General features: G+C 44.9%; 1 protein-coding gene across 4 annotated transcripts in view; it reads right to left on the reverse strand.

Moving 5' to 3' along the window:
- The window catches only part of AMPD3 (adenosine monophosphate deaminase 3), a 78,061-nt gene that overhangs the window by 11,956 nt on the left and 44,897 nt on the right, over positions 1 to 21,208 (reverse strand). For all 4 annotated transcript variants that reach the window (XM_043973009.1, XM_043973006.1, XM_043973005.1 and 1 more), the window contains exons 4-8: positions 13,508 to 13,673; positions 8,610 to 8,829; positions 6,758 to 6,887; positions 1,170 to 1,364; positions 797 to 928 (exon numbers count right to left, since the gene is read on the reverse strand). In XM_043973009.1, coding sequence (XP_043828944.1) covers positions 797 to 928; positions 1,170 to 1,364; positions 6,758 to 6,887; positions 8,610 to 8,829; positions 13,508 to 13,673 — 843 coding nt within the window. The remainder of the gene's footprint in view (positions 1 to 796; positions 929 to 1,169; positions 1,365 to 6,757; positions 6,888 to 8,609; positions 8,830 to 13,507; positions 13,674 to 21,208) is intronic.

Below are 21,208 nucleotides of genomic sequence, written 5' to 3' on the forward strand. Positions count from 1 at the left end.
GTAGCTTAGCTCATTTGCTCTCTTCTCACTGATTCTGCCCTTGGCCTAAAGCTCCAACCAAGGCATCCCTGGGAACCTCGGGCTGGGTACACAGGCATCAGAAGAGTCTCAGGCCCAACTACCAACCAGAATGGTTCTGAAGGGGAAAGAGACCCAGACTGGGAGTCACCAAGTCTGTGGTCTAGTTCTGTATCTGCCACCAAGTAAGACGCCTGTACCATACCCCTTATGTGACATTGGGCAATCTCTCTAAGCCTCAGTTTCCTCAACTGTAAAATGAGGGGTCTGACCTTGGCATCCTCTAGGGCTGCTTCCAGCTCTGAATCCTATGTTCCCATGAGGAGGTTGGCCCAGATGACTCTGAAGGTCTCTCCTTTCTCTGATGGGCCCAAGCACTCCTCTGGGTTTCCATGATCTCTGACTGGCCATACATAACCTGGCCCCCCTCTTTCCTTCTTCATCTAGCTGGTAAACAGAATGTTCTTCGTCCTTTGTTTTCCAAGAGGACCAAAGGCATCAGCATTACCAGGGTGATGTCCTGACAGGTGCATGAGTTAGACGGACTGGTAAACAGAAGAGAGATCACCAATGGAGCCCTGATTGGTGTGTAGGGGATTTGGCAGCTGGAATTAGCCCATCCTCTCATGCTAGGCTGGGGAGAGGGGAAATGGAGAAAAGGGGTCTGTCCATGCCAAGGGTAGCTGCCCATCTTCCAGGTCCCAATGCTCTCCTACTCTAGTCTGCAATCATGGTGAGGGGGAAGGGCAGGTAGCAACAGAACAGGGAGGTTCCTGACCTTGACCATCCGGGCAAAGTATTCTCCACCTAAGTAGTTCTCAGTTTTCAAGTATAGGTCCCGAAGCTCGCTGGCTCCCACTGGGTTGTATTTGGAGTTGAATTTATCAAACCGATGGAAGGTCTGCCGGCCCTGGAAAGAAGAGCCCTAGTGAGTGCCCACTCTGGATGCCCAAGGAGCCTCAGATCGGAGGTGGGGAGAAGGAGGGGAGATGCCCTTTAAAAATAAAATCAAGCTCAGAGAGGCTAAGGTTTATTCCCTCCCTACCACTCCACTGGTTTCACAGATAATGAATGATAATCGTACTGAGCCAATCCTGCCTCTCTGTAATTCCCACCCCTCGGGCCAACAGTACCCAGGTGAATCAGCTTACCGCATGGACGTCCAGGGAGTCCACGGTGAGGTCATAAGGATCCATGTGAAGACCATCAAACACCTGCCTGAGTGTGACTTTCCTGCCCCTTTTCTCCGCGACAATCCTGTCAGGCTCCGTCTGGTATGTGTGCTTGATGAAGCGTAGCAGGTGCTTCTGGTTCATGCAGGCTGCAGCATGGATGTGAGTGTCCACCTGAAGGCACAGCGAACCCCCCTCCCATCAGGTTAGCAGGAGGCAGAGAAGCGCTAACTCACCCCAGCGCCTTGAACACCGACTGCGCGGGATCTCTGAGCTGCAAGGAATTCTCCAGACCAAAGGGGCTCTCCCATTCCTTTGGACCAACTCCCAGAGCACTCTGTGCATACCCCGTGCATGTTTATTATCCTGTTTCCCTTGTATTATAATTATTTGTGTGCATGTCATTTTCCCTAACCCCTTTCTGTTTTCTCCCCTTCTCTTCCTTTCCCTTTCCCATTCTAGCCCATCCTCTTTCTTCACACGACACATGAGAATAAATATAGCTTCTGACTTTTAAGCACAGGCTTTTGCCAGTTATTCACTGATACAAAGCATTAATTCAGGATTGAAGATTTACACATCATTTAGCCTTTGGTCCTTATTTTCCAGAGAAGGAAACTGAGGCTAAGAGGTAAAGCATCCATGGTCAGGGCTCATTCCAATATACCACAATACCTCTTCTCAAATGAACAAATGACTTATTATTAATTCATGATGAGCCTGTTTGCCTCTCCGATAAAGCGCCATCCCTCAGGTAGGATTCTACACAGGTAGAATTGTCAGCCCACAGGATCATTTTCCCAGGAACGACAAACAGTGGAGAATGCAGGACGCAAATGTAAAGCCTCTGCCTGGCACCAACTCCCAGGAAACCTCTAGTAACCAGAGGTGAGCTGAAGACCAATTCACTTAGTGATATGTAGAGGATCATAGATCCATCCAGAGGCGGAAGGAATCTCAGAGAACACTGACTCTGAGATCAGAGGACCTGGGTTCAAATCCCAGTTCTGACCCTTGCTACCTGTGTGATCTTGAGCAGATAGCTTCATCTCCTGAACCTCAGTTTCATTATCTGTAAAAGGAGGGAGCAAGGGGCAGCTCAGTGGCGCAGTGGACAGAGCACCGGCCCTGGGTGCTCTATTCAGGAAGACCTGGGTTCAAATCCGGCCTCAGACACTTAACACTAGCTGTGTGACCCTGGGCAAGTCACTTGACCCCAACTGCCTCACTAAAAATAAATAAATAAATAAAAAATAAAAGGAGGGAGTGAGACTCAATGGCCTTTGAAGGCCTTTCCAGCTCTAGACCTAGGATTCTCTGGTCATAATCCAATCCTCCCATTTTACAGATGAAAAAACTGAGGCTCAAGGACATTAATAGGCTCTACTCGGGATCTAGCCTACGTAGGTAGTGACCATCAGAGCTGGGATTTGAACCCAGTTCCTCTAACTCTAGAACTAGGGGAGGTCATGCCGGCCCAGCCCCCTGGGATCTCTAAGCTGAGTGCTACAAGACCCCTTTCTCTATAGGGAGGGAGCCCTCCACAATCCCCAGAATCTATTCCAGTCCCTGGGCTTGTAGTACTTGTGTGGTCAGCCTATATATGTAAAACACTCACAGACAGACAGACAGACAAACAGGCACACGCGCACACACACACACACACACACCCTGCCTCTTTTAGACTAGAAGTCCTTAGGATTTTGATGAATCATTAGACCATAGAGCTAGAAATGATCTTCAAGGCCATCTGGTTCAACCCCCTCACTTTTGGGGGTTTTTTGTTGTTTTTTAACAAATAAGGAAACTAAAGGTTGAGTGACTTGCCCAAGGTCGCACAGATAGTAAGTGTGAGAGGCAGGATTTCAACCAAGTTCCCCTGAATCTAGAGTCAGTGTACTTTCCACTGAACTTTCTCATCTAGTTAGGTTAATTTGTCCATATCTTGTACATAAATTGAACTACTCCAGTGGAATTCCTCTCTTAAAAGGCAATGGCTAGGGGCAGCTAGGTGGCGCAGTGGATAGAGCACCAGCCCTGGATTCAGGAGGACCTGAGTTCAAATCCGGCCTCAGACACTTAACACTTACTAGCTGTGTGACCCTGGGCAAGTCACTTAACCCCCATTGCCTCACTAAAAAAAAAAAAAAAAAAAGGCAATGACTACAGTCAGCCTAAGCCCAGCTTCTGCCAGCCCATGAAGTGAAAAGTTAACCCTGTGTGGCTCTAAGTTAGGTCACTGTAAGCCTTATTATATTCAGTTTCTGTCTCTGGAGGAGAAAATCACTTCATGCTATTAAAATGTTCCTGTTGAGAAATTACTGCGTAGTTTGGTACATGATTTTATTTGTTTTCACTTGCCCCATCACCTAGTTCTTCAGCAACCACCATCCAAATGAAAGTCACTTTTTTTTTTAATTTTAGCAGGGCAATGGGGGTTAAGTGACTTGCCCAGGGTCACATAGCTAGTAAGTGTCTGAGACCAGATTTGAACTCAGGTACTCCTGAATCCAGGGCCAGTGCTTTATCCACTGCGCCACCTAGCTGCCCGAAAGTCACTTTTAAAAAATTGCCTTTCCATTGATAGGATTTCTTTTCTCTCTCTCTCTCAAGGCAGTGAGGGTTAAATGACTTGCCCAGGGTCACACAGTTAGTAAGTGTCAAGGCCAGATTTGAACTCAAGGTCCTCCTGAATCCAGTGTGGCACTACTTCGGCACCTAGTTGCCCCCCAAAAATAACTTTTAAATATCATATCTGGAAAAGAGACCCATCAAGTTTTTCCAAAGGGTTAGCTTGTGTGTCTCTTAGTGAGTGTAATAAAAGCAGCCAAATGCCTTTATAACAGAAAACGAATCCCTTAAATCAATTCCCCCCTAAATCACCTTGAGCACAAACATGAAAAGCTGCCAAGAGCTTGGCCGTGAGTCCTATTTCCCACACGAGGTTTTCACAATCTTTACAGGAGAACACAAGGAAAAGGTTGAACAAGGTAAAACCCAGTGAGTAAATTCCCATATTAGCTAATGTGCATTAGAAGCACTAAAGCCTTTGCTGAATAAATTGGCCAGGCTATTAAGGGCCATTGATAAACAGACCTGCCTTTGGATGTTTGGATTTCGCAGTTTTCATCTCCCATCCCAGGGGCCACGGTTTTCACTCCTTTATGATGGGGGCATAAAGCTTTGCCCTAAATAGATTTTTTGGCTTTTAGCAAAGAGGTCGACTGTGAGAGAAACAGCAGAGAACGAGGTGGCCTCGGAGCCAGGAAGATCTGTGTTCAAATCCCACCTCTGACTGCGTGGTCTAGAGCAAAACACCTGACCTTTTAGTGCCTCCAGGCACTCTCATTGCCCTCACTGAGAGCTTCCCTCCATATGTGAAATCACAAACCTTCTCAAAAAATAGCAATTAAATTGCAAGACCGTTTATGAATTGGCTGGATTTTGTTCCCTGCGGTGGACTTTATCAACATTTCGTTGTTTAGCTATCAGTCAGCATGGGTCTATAGGGAGGGCCATGTTAGGTGAGAAACATGGCCCATGGGATCATAGATATGAACCCCTGAAAGGGCCCTTAGAGGCCATGAGTCCAATTTCTGCATTTTACAAATGAAGAAGCTAAGTCCCAAAGAGTTAAGTGACTTGCCCAAGGTCACAGAGATAGTGGGAATCCCTGGATTTGAAAAGGGCTTACCTTTTTTTTTGTGTGTGTGTGGGGCAATGGGGGTTAAGTGACTTGCCCAGGGTCACAAAGCTAGTAAGTGTCAAGTGTCTGAGGCCGGATTTGAATTCAGGTCCTCCTGAATCCAGGACCAGTGCTTTATCCACTGCGCCACCTAGCTGCCCCAGGGCTTACCCTTTGACTCTAAACTCAGTACAAGGTCCCTTCCTGGCTCTTAAGCAATGCTTCTATGACCATGGGTCACCGTTTATGAAAGAGATGTCCACAGGAAACATAACCACCAAGTCCAGACTCCACACCCCTCCAGGCAGCCCATTATACTTGCGGGGAGCTCCAATTGTTAGGATGTTTTTCTTGATCCCCTATGCCTCTTTGCAACATCTCCCTCCATTCCCGATCCTGTCCTCTGCAGCCAAGGAGAACAATCCCTCCTCCACAAGGCAGTCCTTCAAGTAACTGGAGATAGCCTCCATGTTCCCCTGAGACTTCTCTTAAGTCTTGACAAGTCTAACTCCAAAACTTCTATTTCACCCATCCCCTCTTAGCTATTTCCTCTCCCACCACAGTTTTAGACACTCATGATTTCTTGCCAGACCTAGTATGATATCTCCCAGATGGTCGCCCTGCCTCCAGTCTTTCCTTTCAAAATTCATCCTATATAATTCTGCCAGATTAGTTGTAGTCTTTTCCCCACCTTGGTCCAGATCTATGATTTCATCAGTGTAGGGAATTCCAAGTATGGAAATTCCCTCCACTGGTGCAGATTGGCAATTTATCTGTAACTTGTAGTCTGAGAGATCGCCATCCGTTAATGTCCAGCCTGGTGCACTAAGGAGTAACTTTCCCAAGGTCATGCAATGGCAGTGACTTGGATTCAGGTCTTCCTAATTCCAGGGAGAGCATCCTCTTCATTACACCATGTGCTTCCTTCCTCTTATTTGGTACTCCTTCAACCCTCCCCTGTCTTCAGCTACCACCTCCATGCTGCTGACATCTAAATTGAAATCCTCTGTCCTGGGGCAGCTGGGTAGCGCAGTGGATAGAGCACCGGCCCAGTGGATAGAGCACCGGCCCTGGAGTCAGGAGGACCCGAGTTCAAATCCAGCCTCAGACACTTGACACTTACTAGCTGTGTGACCTTGGGCAAGTCACTTAACCCCCACTGCCTCACTAAAAATAACCAAAAAAAAAAAAAAAGAAATCCTCTGTCCTGCCTGCTCTCTCCCCAGTTTCAGACTTACATCTTCAGCTATCCTTTGGACAGCTCTACCTGGAAGTATGGTAAGTCTGATGTTTCCATAACAGCGCGATAGGGGAAAGGGCACTGGATGTGTACTGATCAGATCTAAATATCAGATTGAGTACCTACTGCCTAGGTGACTTTGGGCAAGTGACTCAACCTCTCTAGTCTCAGATGGATGATCCTGAAAAGAGGGCATTGAGCTGGATGATGCCCAAATCCAATGATGCTAAGCATGAATAAATATTGCAAACTTCGATGAGGTTTTGGGAGGAGGGGTTAAAATTAAAAAATACCACCCTTACCTTTAAAATAGTCTGACCTCATTTCTGATGAGCAATTAATAAGTCACTGAGGAGAACATGAGGAAGACAAGTAGCAAAGACATGTCATATCATGAATAGGCTCAGAGTATCATACCAATTAGTGGGTACTTGATTTCCTCCTCTTTTCCCTTCTGATACAAGAGTTTCCTCTACCCAACATCATCTGAGAGTCAAAGACTCATTATAGACCTGATGCTGCCAATGAGGAAGGATGAGGCAAGCTGTGGATTACAAGCCCCAATAAAATGCAAACCTTGGGAAAACCAGGAGTGACTCCATCACCTATCACCCCTCCACCAACCCTCAACCCAGGACTCACCTTTCTCACATTATAGAAGTCTCGGTGAGGGTTACTCTTTAGTTCTTTGAACTCGGACATTTCATTCAACATCTCATGTAGGCTGAATTTAGATTCCAAAAAGTTTAGTCGCCGGTGACAATACGTTTTCCTGCATAATAATAAACAAACAAACAGCGATAATAATGATGGTGATGATAACAATAATAACAATAAATTAGTTAGTAATAATAACAGCAACAAAAACAATAAGATGATGATGGTGGTGGTGGTGCTAGGATCACGGATTCAGAATTGGAAAGTACTGGGAACCAAGATAGAGGAGAGAAACCAGGAAGTTGACTGAGCTTTCCCAAATTTCTCTCAGGAACAATGTTAAATTAAGCCTCTAAATGGATTCTGGAGCTACAGAACCTACAAAAAGATAGAGTGAAACAATCTTCCAGCTTAAGATAAGTTAGAAGAGCTTCAGCAAAGGTCTGTCTCATCTGGATAAAGGGGAGCGCAGCCCAATGCACAGGGTGTCTGGGCAAGCCAGTGTAAAGCTGTTAGCCACAGCACAGATCAACAGCTGAGGACCCTCAGTCCTAGCTCAGTAAGCTAGTGGCACACCAGGATAATTGTGAGGCCCCCAACTTCAATGCAGAATGCAATCTACCAGCTGGGGTAACCACTACACAACAAATGCAACTAGGCTGGACCACCCCAGTGTGGTGAGCAAGGCTGCAAGATGGTGAGTCCTCAGAGCAGAAAGCCAATGATCAGGCCCTGGCCCCCAACAAAAGAAGCTTAGGACAGTGTATCCTGTACCCCAGCAGTAGAGCTCAACTTTAAAAGGCATGAAATAGGCTAAAATAGGAATGAGAAACAGAAAAGAAACCTCACCATAGAAAACTACTTTGGCAATAGGGAAAACCAAAATATAAACTCAAAAGAGTACAATGTAAAAACGCCTACATGTGAAGCCTCAAAGGGGAAGAGGAATTGGTCTCAAAACCAAAAAGTCCTCTTGGAAGAGCTCAAAATGGACTGTATAAATCAAATAAGAGAGGTAGAAGAAAAATTGGGAAAAAGAGAGTTATGCAAGAGAGAGTCAATAGTTTGGAAAAAAGAAAAAAACCTCCTTAAAATGAGGAAAATAATAGTGCCTACCTAACAGGGTTATTTTGAGGATCAGAGATATCTGTTAAATGTTTAGCAGAGGGGGCAGCTGGGTGGCATAGTGGATAAAGCACCTGCCCTGGATTCAGAAGGACCCGAGTTCAAACCCGGCCTCAGACACTTGACACTTACTAGCTGTGTGACCTTGGGCAAGTCACTTAAACCTCATTGCCCCACCAAAAAAAAAAAAAAAAAAAGGATGTAATCTCTGAAATATCCCTGAGAACACAATATAATATATAAGCACTGCTGGAATCTGAGAATCATCATAAGCCACAACAATTGCCCAGGGTTGTCTGGATGTAATAATCATTCATATGAATTCAAGAACAGCTTTTTTAATGGAGATCACCATACTGAATAATCATAATCTCCCAACAACATGGATAGTAATTTATAATGTTGGATGAACTCCTTTTCACCCAAGAAATCTTTACACAACCCTGGGTATATAGGTATATAAAATAGATATACATAACCTTTTAGTATTGCCAAATTTTTGACGAACCCCACATTCAGACCCACAGTTTGAGAAGCTAAGGTCTAAAGCACTAAATTAACTAGAAGTTAAATGACTTGCTCAGGGTCCCACAGCCAATACTTATCAGAGGCAAGGCTTAAACCCAGGTCCTCCTGGCTTACCAGGCTGGCTCTCTACCCACTATGCTAGGCTGCCTCACAAGAATAAGAAAAAACCCAACAGCTAACATACGTTGGACCATCTGTGATGAGGGCCAGGATGTGACTGAGGTCCACTGTGTAGGTCTCCAGGTCAGGGTATGGCAAGCTTCTGGGCTCCTTGCGTTTCAGCATCTCTTCGTTGTCGTACACAAAGAGGATACCACCCTGCATCTTGAGCACATAGCCCAGGTTTGGGGGCGTGTTGTCCAGACAATAGGGATTTTCATGTGGCTCTGGAGGTGGGTGGAAATCTGTAAAACATAACTAAGGTCACAGAAAGGCATAAAAAAAATAGGTAGGGAGGTAGCTAGGTGGCACAGTGGATAAGGCACTAGCCCTGTATTCAGGGGGACCTGAGTTCAAATGCAGCCTCAGACACTTGACACTTACTAGCTGTGTGACCCTGGGCAAGTCACTTAACCCCCATTGCCCCACCCCACCCCCAAAAGTACATAGGTATTGAGCCACAGGCACAATGCTCCCCAGGATTAGGTATTAGATTCCTCTCTGTCCTATGACCCTCTAGATTTGATCTTCCAAGCCTAGAGGCCAGCTGAGTGTCCTCTCAGGCTACCATACTGAGAACCAAGGATGTAAAAGTCTCATTTGAAGTGTCCATGGACAGGGCAGGAAAGCATATTGAAAAGAACTCTAGACATGGGTTTGAGTCTTACCCCTCTCACTTACTGATTTTATCCATTCATTTACTCATTCAACAAGCATTTATTAAATATCTACTATATTTCAAGCTAGTGCTAGAGATATAAAACCAAGAATATAATAGTCCTTGCCCTCAAAAATATAATATGCTTTGTTCTCAAGGGTTTTATATTCCATTGAGGAAAGAATATGGAACACAGATAATTAAATATAAGATAAGTGCAAAACAAATAGAAAGGAACTGGGTGAGAATGGAGAGAGACCAGCAGCTGGAGTCACCAGGAGAGGGCTTGTGTAATGGCACTTTAGCTGAGGTTAGACAGAATTCCCTGAGGTAGGGGCAGCTAGGTAGCACAGTGGATAGAGCACCAGCCCTGGATTCAGGAGGACCTGAGTTCGAATCCAGCCTCAGACACTTAACACTTACTAGCTGTGTGACCCTGGGCAAGTTACTTAACCCCAATTGCCTCACCAAAAGAAAAAAAAGAAAAGAAAAAGAAGAATTCTCTGAGGTCAAGGGAAGGAGGAAAGGAGGACTTTCCAAGCATGGGCACAAAAATAGTGCTTTTGGGTAAATTCCTGCACTTCTCACAGCCTTAGTTTCCTTATTTGTAAGTAAACAATTGTCCTACCTTTCCCAATTTTATGTATTTAAACATACACTTATTAAGCACAAATGGTGTATAAGAGATCCTATAACTTTAGATTAGGAAAGAAACTTAGAACTGATTCCTGGGGCAGCTAGGTGGCACAGTGGATAGAGCACTGGCCCTGGAGGCAAGAGGACCTGAGTTCAAATCCAGCCTCAGACACTTGACACTTACTAGCTGTGTGACCCTAGGCAAGTCACTTAACCCCCATTGCCTCAACAAAAAAAAAAAAAAAAAAGAGCTGATTCCTGCTGGCTTTGGGTCAGTAATGTCCCCTTCAAATGGGAGGGTAGGGGCCACATCACTGCTGGCCTGTTATGCACTGTCACTGACCAAATGACATCAGAAAACAGACCTAAAGTAGTGCTGACTATCCCAGAATTGTTTTTCCCAAAGAAAAGAACCAAGACAAATGGAGGGAGGGGGGAAGAATTACTGGACAGTAAATCTCACCTCCATATAAAGAAATTCCCCCCAAATTAGATCATAGGATTATAAATCTGGAGTTGAGAAGTCCTGGGGTCACCTAGCCAAGCCCCCTCCTTCTTTTCTTTCTTTCTTTCTTTGTTTTTTTGTGGGGCAATGGGGGTTAAGTGACTTGCCCAGGGTCACACAGCTAGTAAATGTCAAGTATCTGAGGTCGGATTTGAACTCAGGTCCTCCTGAATCCAGGGCCAGTGCTTTATCCACTGAGCCACCCAGCTGCCTCCAGCCCCCTCTTTTTACAGATAAGGAGACTAAGATCCGATGAGGTGACTTTAACACAGTCACATAGGTGACTGTGGAGGAGTGAAGATCTAAAGGTGGAGTCCAGAATTCTTTCCACTGGTCTGTGGAAATGCTGCTCCAGGAATGGAACAGGCTGCCCTGACCAAGGGTGAGCTCCCCATCGCCACCATCTCTTCTCAGCACATTGCGGCATTTCCTGGGTAGTTGGGTGCACGTTCTGTAAGCACACCTGGGTATTACTGAACATTCCCGAGCAGAACCAAGCAGGTCATTCCTTACAGGGAAACAAAAGCCTGAGCAGGCTTGAACTCGGAGCCTGAAGTCTGAAGACTTATATTCAAACACTACCCTCTTACTCCCTACCTAGAATAACAAGCTGGACCTATGATCCCTAAGCTGATCATGGCCTGTCCCCCCAAGCCTCTCTGGGACTCAGTTTCCTCATCTGTCAAATGAGGAGGTTGAACAAGACGGTCCCTTCAAGCTCTAACTCTATGAGCCTCAGGCAGTCACTGGCCTTCAGGGCTCCCACTCCTCCATTGACTACTTCTCCCGAGCTACAGCAGGAGACAAATGGTCTGTGGAAGGTAAGGAGCCTGAGCCCCAAGACGTCATGCTGTCCTGCGCAGGCCCATGCCAACCGCAGGCAGCTGGACAGAACCAAACTGCTTCCTGCAATGCTCCCGTGGGAAAGCTGGCACAGAGCTGCCTGCCACCGGGGCACTACACCACTCCACTGGGCATGAGTTCAACCAGCCCATAAAAGATCTTTTAGAGATGTTTTAGGAAAGGCTTGCCCCTGCCCCTGATTTTTCCATTGAAGTTATTTAGTCTCAAGTCTCTAATTGGCATTTAGAGATTTAACTCATCAATGAGTTAACTCGATACCTCCCCCAGAGAGCCCCACTCACACCCATCTGTCTTTTCTAACCCCTGAGAGCCAAAGAGAGGCACTGATGGGATCATCTGGACGCTTAATCATCTACTATCTTTTATTTGTATTTAAATGCTTCCTAAGTGGAAATTGTGGTTCCCAGGCAGTGAATTCCCCAAGGGCAGGGACTAGTTTTTATAAGATTCTCTGTCCCAACACTGAACCCAGAACAGGGCTAGACACATCCCGGGCACTCAATAAATACTTGTTGAGTAAATAGACATTCAGAAGCTATAACAGGTAACTTGGTATGGTGGAAAGAGAACTATCTCTGAAACCACAGGACCTACTTTCTAACCAACTCTGTTCCGTGCAAATCTCTCTCTTTTTTTTTTTTTTGTGGGGCAATGGGGGTCAAGTGACTTGCCCAGGATCACACAGCCAGTAAGTGTCAAGTGTCTGAGGCTGGATCTGAACTCAGGTACTCCTGAATCCAGGGCTGGTGCTTTGCCCACTGGGCCACCTAGCTGCTCCTCCCATGCAAATCTCTTAACTTCTTGTGCTCTCAGTTTCTGCATCAATAAAATGAAAAAGGTTGGAATTGATGCACCCCCACCCCGACGCCCCCAAGGTCCATTCCAGATCTAGGAGTCCCATAGGGAAATATTATTGGAGAAAATCAGCTCTAGTTAATGAAAGGACCTCACAATGTCAGCTGATGAGTGATAAGACCTTCCAGCTTCTCTTCAAATAGCCTATGGTCTGACCTAGCTGGACTACCCATCATTCCTCTTACTTGTCCTGCCCCTGTTCATTTCCCAAAGCTGCCTGAATGCCTGGAATGCCTTCCCTCTCCCTTTGGCAGGGTGGCACAGCATATGAGAGTGATGGGCCTGAAATCAGGAAGACCTGAGTTCAAATCTGACCTCAGACACTGTGTGACATAACCTCTGTTTGCCTGTCTCCTCAGCTGTGAAATGGGGATAACAGCACCGATCTTCCATAGATATTGTGAAGACAAAATAAGATACTATTTGTAAAGCACTTGTAAATGCTTCTTCCTTTCCCCTTCCCTTCAGAAGTTTCCCATTGAAACCTCACCCATCTTTCAAGGCTCAGGCTCAAATGTCATCTTTTCCACAAAGCCTGCCCTGTTCCCTTCAACTGAAAAGGTCTCTGCTTCCTCTGAACTCTCCAGCATCTGGTCTGTATTTCTACTCTGCACTTGTATTCTGGTATGGTAAAAAATATCACATGGTATTATTACTATATCATTATGATCATAGCTAGATTTATGTAGCCCTTTCTATGTTATCTCATTTGATCCTGACGACAATCCTGAGGCAAGCGTTATTATTAGTCTCATTTTACAAATAAGGAAACTGAGGCAGTCAGCGTTTAAGTTAACTTGTTCAGGGTCACATAGCTAGTAAGTTTCTGAGGCAGGATTTGAACTCCAGCCTGACTCTAATTCCAGGACTCTACTGACTATAGCACCTTGCTATTTACTGGTATGTGTTATAACTATCTGTATATATTGTCATGTCATATTCCCTACCAGATCCAAAGCTCCCTGAGGGCAGATGTTGTTATTCAGGCCTTTTTAGTCATGTCCAACTCCTCATAACCCCATTTGGGGCTGGAGTGGTTTTGCCATTTCCTGCTACCATTTCTTTCTGCCACTTCCTGCCATTTTACAGATGAGGAAACTGAGGCAAACAGGGTTAAGTGGCTTGCCCAGGGTCACACAGCTAGTGTCTGAGGCCAAATTTGAACTCAGGTCCTCCTCACTCCAGGACCAGCTCTATCAATTAATTGATTGATTGGATGTTAGTTGATCACTGCACCCCCTAACTATGTAGGGGCAGATACCATGTCTTATTCCTCTGTATCTCCTGCAATCTCCAGCATGCAGAAAAAGTGTTGAATAAATGCTGACTTGATCTTCTGAAAGCAGCCCTGGGAGTAGCAGGATCCGCACCCCGCCCCCCCTTCCCCCAACACCGCCAGTCATACCTGGATATACCTCTTCCCCGGGGCCCCACTTCTCGGCCCTCTGAGGGCACAGGTACTGGGCAGTGGTCCTTGGGAAGCGGTGGTAGGCAAGCCTCGAATACTTCTCCCGAATCATCAAGGCCTTGGCCAGACTCTTGGCAGCCTGCTCGTAATCCTCGACAGTGATCTACAGGGAGGGAGCAGAGAGCGAAGGCATAATGGGAAAAGGAAGGGCAGGACCTTTCAGGGAGGCCCCTCGGGAAGAGAGATGGCACCTCGGGGGTAGGAGCTGGAGAGATGCTTTTAGGATAGGACTGGGAATCAAATTGGAAAATGGTCATCCTAGCACCTGAGTAAAGACCAGCAACCCGGGGTGGGTAGGGGGTGGGGGGGTGTGCTAAGGGAAACTGTGGCAAAGAGACAGGGCACACATGCAGACATAGACACAATGTTTCATAAAACACAGAAGAAGTACATCAGCCCCAGAGGGATCCCTATCATTTTCCCCTACCCATAATCCCACTTCAATCAGAAAGACCGTTTTCTTGTGGTTTGTGGGCTGAGGGAGGGAGTGAGCTTCTGGATTTCAGCCACTTGGGTGACTTTTACCAAGGTGAGAAGTGATAACAGTGTAATGGTTACAGTCCAGAATTTAGTACCTGGAGACCTGGGCTGGAATTGCTGCCTCAGACCCTGACTAACTGTGTGACCTTGGACAAGTCACTCAACTTCTCTGAGATCCCATTTCCTCAACTGTAGGATGAGGCTCATAATAAATACACTAAAAACCTTGCGATGATGTTGTAAAACAAATCTGAGCTATTATAATTTCTGCTTTTTTCCTACTGGCCAGGTGGCACCAGAGAGTAAGAGGAAGCAATAGAGATTCCCTTCTTAGGCATGAAAGTACCACCTTGCTGTTTTGCAAATGACTGACAAGACATTCAGCAAGACAACACTCTCCATCTGTCCTCCACCGGACATACTTTTTATGAACCTTGAAACAATTTTTTTTTTTTCCTCTAGCCCATGTTGCCTTTATCGTCTTCCTGCAGGATGCTACCTCTGTACTAAGGAGCACAGGACCAAATTCCCAGGGGGCCTCTGGGTGACTTCTCAAATCAGTTGACAACAGAGAGGTCTCAGGCCTCTAAAGCATGTATTCTTTCTTCAGGAAGAGAACCAGGAAGTACTAGATACCCAAGCACCAGATAACATTTAAAATATATACACAATTGCTTATAATCTAACATGAATAAAATGCCTAGAAAATCATTAATGGATCAATAGTTTGGTAATTGTTAGACCATGCACTTATTTAGAATAAAGGTCAGAATCAAAACTTCATGAAACAAAAAAAGGAACCACAAAAAATGATACAATTAAGGACATTCTAACCTGTCCTTCTAAGTGGACTGTTGGTACAAATAAATAATAAGAAAAGGCTAAAAGAACAGATATTGACACAACCCCTTACCCAAAGGTTATTGTCACATCTATAAAGACTATCCAATGGGGGCAGCTAGATGGCGCAGCGGATAGAGCACCGGCCCTGGATTCAGGAGTACCTGAGTTCAAATACAGCCTCAGACACTTAATACTTACTAGCTGTGTGACCCTGGGCAAGTCACTTAACCCCAATTGCCCCACAAAAAAAAAAAAAAAAAGACTATCCAATGGAGAGTCCAAATGGACAAGAGATTCCCTACAGATGGTGAAATCCTCTAAGTGCTCCTGTTTGTGGGTGACATTGGTCTGAATGCATCAAGCTCCAGAATACTGTGTAGCCTCCTCAAATCCATAATCACTAAGAATTTGAGCTAAGTATTCACATATAAAAAACCAAGTGGATGAAGAATGCTTATTATCCAGCCTGCAATACGCAGCTAGATGGACAGAACAGTAGAGCTGTTATTCACGATTGCATGCATGTATGCACGTGTGTGTTATATATGTATACATAACAAGCTATAAAGCTATGTATCAATATGTACATATGTTTTTGTATATATTTATATTAATATGTCAGTCAAGGAGCATTTATTAAATACCCACTATATACCAGGAATTGTACTAAACACTGGTCCTTAATCCCTGTCCTTAAGAAGCTTGTCTAACGGGGAAGACAACAAGAAAACAAATATGTACAAATAAGCTTTATACAAAATAAATAGGAGATAATTAAAAGAGGGAAAGCATTAGAATTAAAAAATAGGTTGGGAAAGGCTTCCAATAGAAGATGGGATTTTTAGTTGGGGCTTGAGAGTAGCCAGGACGGGGCAGCTAGGTGGCACAGTGGATAGAGCACGGGCCCTGGAGTCAGTCAGGAGGATCTGAGTTCAAATCCGGCCTTAGACACTTAACACTCACTAGCTGTGTGACCCTGGGCAAGTCACTTAACCCCAATTGCCTCACTAAAAAAAAAAAAAAAGAAAAAAAAAAGAAAGTAGCCAGGAAGTGGAGATGAGGAGAGCATTCTAAGCATGGGGAATAGTGTATATAAACACACATGTGTACATACATATATGCATACGTATGTGTGTATGCATGCATATGTGTATATTATATATTTATATCTTGAACACATCCCTTCTGATGGCTAATTATTTGGGCATATAAAATATGCCCAACATATAGACATATTAGTTAGGCAAATAACGGGGAGCAACATAGCAAGTTAGATGGCATTTGGGAAATTGGATAGTGTTTTCAATGATCCCCAGCTTTTCCCTGAAATGAAGACCCATTAACGAAAACAACAAAAAACCCACCAGTATTCTTCTGAGGATGCTTCCTGCCTGCAAATCACAGAATACCGCAGTCTCTGAGGAATTCAAATTGTGGGTTGCCCAAGAGGCAATGGAGAGATGCACGGTGGGGATGATTTAAGCGCTAAAGAATTGTGCAAAAGTGGCCTAGAAGATATCCCCAGAAGAGCCAATAAGTGGAAATGGGAGTGGGCTTGTTATGGAGGAGAGATAATTAGCAGCTGGCCCCTGGGCTCTCACTAGTTTTCCACACAAAGAGGGAAGGGCTCAGCACCATGGGTGGACTTGCTCTAGAGGATATGTAAATGACTCCAGACAACAGCTCCTCAGGACAAGAATGTAGTTGCAGTTTGTACACATTGATGAAATCACATATCCATCAAGGGGGCAGTGACTAAAACATGAAGTCCTACATTTGGATCCCCTAATCCACCGTACAAAGCATGGGCAGGCCAGCCAGTGGGTTACATGAAAAGGACCTGGTGGTATGAGTGGGCTACAAGCTCCATTTGAACCAACAGGATAAAAGGAGGACAAAAACTCCAAAGGGAAGAAGGCCCTCCCCTGGCACCAGTGAGCAGCCCTAGGCTCAGGCCTGCTCTTTGTAGGGTCAAATGAGACAAAAATGCATCGCTGACTGGAATGAAGGCTGGAGTTTGGAGCCAGAGCCAGCAGCCATTAACAGCCTTAATGAACAGTGTTGTCTCCAAGCTGCTCAGCAGTGCCAGGAACAACAAATAGTTCTGGAGGGTGCCAAGTGAGCCCACCACACTCAGCATCCCAGATAATAGTCTGAGCTCTCAGAGTCCCAAGCACAGCTGAGCTAGAGGAAACATTATGTTCTCTGGAGAGAAAGCCACCAGGGTCCAGGCCAAGCTTGGGTTCCTGTACTCTACTGCATTCTGGCTCAGACGTTCCCACATTGCCTCTGGGACATCTCGATTCTGGTGGGAAAAGGTCAACAGGTTCTCTGTCATGCCACTGTCCTTCAAGACCTGCCTGGCTACCTACCGATCTACGCTCTCCTTTCCCTGCTATCCATGCTGGGGCAGAATGGAGAAGGGAACTAAGTCTAGGAAGCAATCAGGACCTCGGGAGGAAGCCTCGTGTAGTGACCTGTGGCACTAAGAGGCCACATAGTAAGTCTGGAGCAACAAGATATGACTGACCTGATGATGTGTCTTTTTAAGAGACAGGTCTTAACACAATTAAGGCATTGCCCAATCAGATGAAACGAGCACATTGAGGATGACTAAACTAAAGTGGCAGGACATGGGTCTGTCAGCCCATTAACTCTCCCCCAAGATACCATCTCTCATTCACCTAGCACTCCAAACTTCCTAAGGGTAAGTATCCAGGCACTGGACTTCAAAGAGGGAGAAGCTGTCCTCAGCATTTTGCTCCTTTGAGTCAAAAGAAGATTATCAACAGAGGATCACTTGGAGCTTGGAGAGGCTGCCAATCCTGAACTCTTGATGGCCAATATCTAGAGTTCCCAAGAGATCAAGAGTTCCCAAAAGATCAAGAGTTCCCGATTCAAGCATCCAGGAGCCTAGCTAGCTGGAGGGAGAAGTTTGCCCCATCAGCATGTTTCATGGAGAAGGAAAAGAACTAACAGTAAAGGAGAGTCTAATAGCTGGAAGACTGACATCATGAAGGGAGTGAATGGGGGGAAGATAGGCAAGAGATATGGAGCTCACCACCCCGCTACTGACGTGAGCTGCTCATCTGAGATGAATAAGGAGTATTTGTTGAGGAGCCCCCAAAATGCCCCCCCTTCCAGATAAGACTAACAATTTATTTAGTTCACAGATTCCTGTGAATCTTTTTTGGGGGGCAGCTTGGTAGCACAGTGGGTAGAGTGCTGCACTTGGAGTCAGGAAGACATAAGTTCAAATTCAGCCTCAGATATTTATTAAATGTGTGACCCTGGGCAAATCAATCAACCTCTGTTTGCCTCAATTTCTCAACTATAAAATGGGGGATAATAACAGCACCTACCTCTCAGAATTGGGAGCATCAAATGAGATAATATTTGCTTGACATAGTGCTTGGCACTACATAATGCTTACTCCTTTCCCTTTTGTGTCTTATGCATTATTGGTGGTAGGTGAAAGAAAGGCTCAATACTCATATTATATACTAAGTACTATGTGAGAAGTCAGAGACCCATTATGCACATATCAGGTAAACCTAGGATTCGGGCAATTATTTCCCAGAGAAAAACTCAGAAAGGGGAATGTGAGAAAAGAAGAGATAATGATCTCTCTGGAGTCCGGATTATGCCCAGTCCACGTGAACCCAGTATCCTCGGGGTGGACCCCTGGGAATGAGGGGAATTTTTTTTTTTTACATCACTGAACTTCCTAATGGCTTTCACACCCCATCCCCTCTAAGACATTCCTCTCTTATATCAAAAACAAGCACAGGTGAGGAAAAGAAATAAGCACATAAGCCACGTTGGGAAAGGTATGGCTCATTCTGCACCCAGAGTGCACCACCTCTCTGCTGAGAAGCAGGAGGCCATCCCAGATCTGAAGGCCATCAGTGAGGTTTTATTTTACACTGTCATGTGGACATTGCTTGTGTTGCTCTCCCAACCCTGATTACTTCCAAGGCTGTCATTCTGGGCTTATTGTTCATGTCTTGTCTTCATGGACTCTATGTTCTAGCCCATGCGGTGCTGCTCAGACAAGATGATCCCCACAACTTTGCAAAGCCTGTCTGTCCTCCATTCCTCTGTGCCTCACCTTCCATCCTTCAAGACTCAGCTCAAGCTCCACCATCCTGGCATTCAACAGCCTTTCCTCATCTCCCAAGTTCTTAGGCACCTACTTTGCTAAACTCTTTTTTCATATTTTGTACTGGCTCATTTGTACACGTTGTTTCTCCCCCAATAGAGTGTAAGCTACCTGAGGGCAGGGATTGTTTGACTTGTGCCTTAGTCTCACCAGGACATTGCCCAATACATACTAGTTGATTCATCAAGGCTTGTTGGATTTTCCTATATAGTTCAATCCAGCTCCTACATAAGAGGGGCAGTGTGGTGTAATGGTAAGAGCAGTAGACTTGGAGTCAGAAGACAGGAGCTCAAGTCTCTAGCCATGTGACTGAGGAAATGAGTTTACCTCTCCAAGCCTCAGTTTCTCTATCCATAAAATGGAAATAATAGTACTTCTATATGCTCATTCAGAGAGATGCTGTGAGAAAAGCACTTAAAGGGTAAAACTACATGAGCTGTTAATATTGTTTAAAGGAAGCAACTGCAAAGAAAGTAGAGAGTGTGCCTCGGTGACAGCTCTGATCTCCTAAAAATCAATGCTTAAGGATTCCACTAGACCTTAGCAAGAGTGGAAGACTTCCAACCTGCAGCTTTCTTCCTAGCTTCAGTGCCCAGGGTTGTATCTACTGAGTCTGACATGAATACCAAAATGCACCCGAGTCTATTCCCCAGGGCTACCATTCCTGTATTTCTCGTTCAGGAATAAACCTTGTAAATGAAAAGGTTTATATCTCAAAGAGGTCAAATCCCCTCCTTTTACAGGTGAGGAAACCGATGCTCAGTGACGTGAAGTGACTTGCCCAAGGTCAAACAGGCAACAAACAACAGTCAGGATTTGAACCCAGATCTTCTGATTCCAAAACCAGCACATTTTCCCCTGGATCACATTGTCCTTCAAAGGTCAGGAAAAAAGAAGCCTTAAAAGTTTCCCTTCCTGAATTTAGAGAAGCATAGGAAGATATATGAAAGGATGCATGGTCTAGTTAAGCAGAACCAGGAAAGCAATATACTGCAACAATGTAAACAGAAACAACAACAACAAAACCCCCTGAAAACAAAAACTCAACACTATAATTGCTGTAACCAAGCTTGTCCCCAAAGAAGAAAATGAACTTCCTTCCCTTTGGTGCGGAGGTGGAGAACTATGGGTGTGTAGTATGACATTTACCATCAGGTTCAGTTGATATATTATTGTTGTTGTTGTTGTTGTTGAACTATGGGTGTGTAGTATGACATTTACTATCAGGTTCAGTTGATATTGTTGTTGTTGTTATTATTATTATTATTATTGCTGAGCTACTTTTTTCCTCTTTTTGTTACTCAGGATGGTTCTCTGGAAAGGGGAGAAGGCATAGCTATATTTGAGAATGAGCTTGTTTTTTAAACAAAAATATATTTAAAGTTAATGTTAATAAAATTTTTGAAAGCTACCCTTCTTGCAAAGAACAGATGGCCTTAAAGAGCAAGGACTGAGTGGTCTGGAAAGTCTAGAATAATAAAGAAAAGAAAAAAGGGGAGGGGGGCAGCTAAGTGGTTCAGTCGATAAAGCACCAGCCCTGGATTCAAGAGGACCTGAGTTCAAATCCGGCCTCAGCCACTTGACATTTACTAGCTGTGTGAACCTGGGCAAGTCACTTAACACTCATTGCCTGGCAAATAATAATAATAATAATAAATTTTAAAAATTAAAAAGGGGGGTCCCAAATATATCTCTTAGATATTTCCCTCTCAAAAAAAGAAAAAAAAATTATACCTGCAACTAAGGGATAGGGCATGGACCTGTGGTTTTCCTGGGATAGGGAACTCTTCTTATATGAGGAAAGTCTCTTTACCAATACAGGTCAACACTTCAGAGAGTCACCTAGAGAACTGAGAGGTTAAGTGACTTGCCCAGGGTCATATAGCCAGTACATCAGAGGCAAGACTTCTAGCTCTATGGTCACCTCTCTATCTATGACACCACAGTGTACCTCAGAGATGGTCGTGATGATTGAGCTGTCTACAAAAGAGGAGCTGATTTCATCTTGGGACAGGAATTTTTATATTCAAGTGTAAAGTTGGGACTACATCCCTAAAAGATGGAGAATGCCCAAGTACCATCTTCTTTGTGTATATACAGCTCCACCGCCACCCAAGGTCAAAGGTGGTGTCAAATCTGGAAAGCCTTTTGTG

The sequence above is a fragment of the Dromiciops gliroides genome, chromosome 6 (genome assembly GCF_019393635.1).
Source record: "Dromiciops gliroides isolate mDroGli1 chromosome 6, mDroGli1.pri, whole genome shotgun sequence".
NCBI lineage: Eukaryota > Metazoa > Chordata > Mammalia > Microbiotheria > Microbiotheriidae > Dromiciops > Dromiciops gliroides.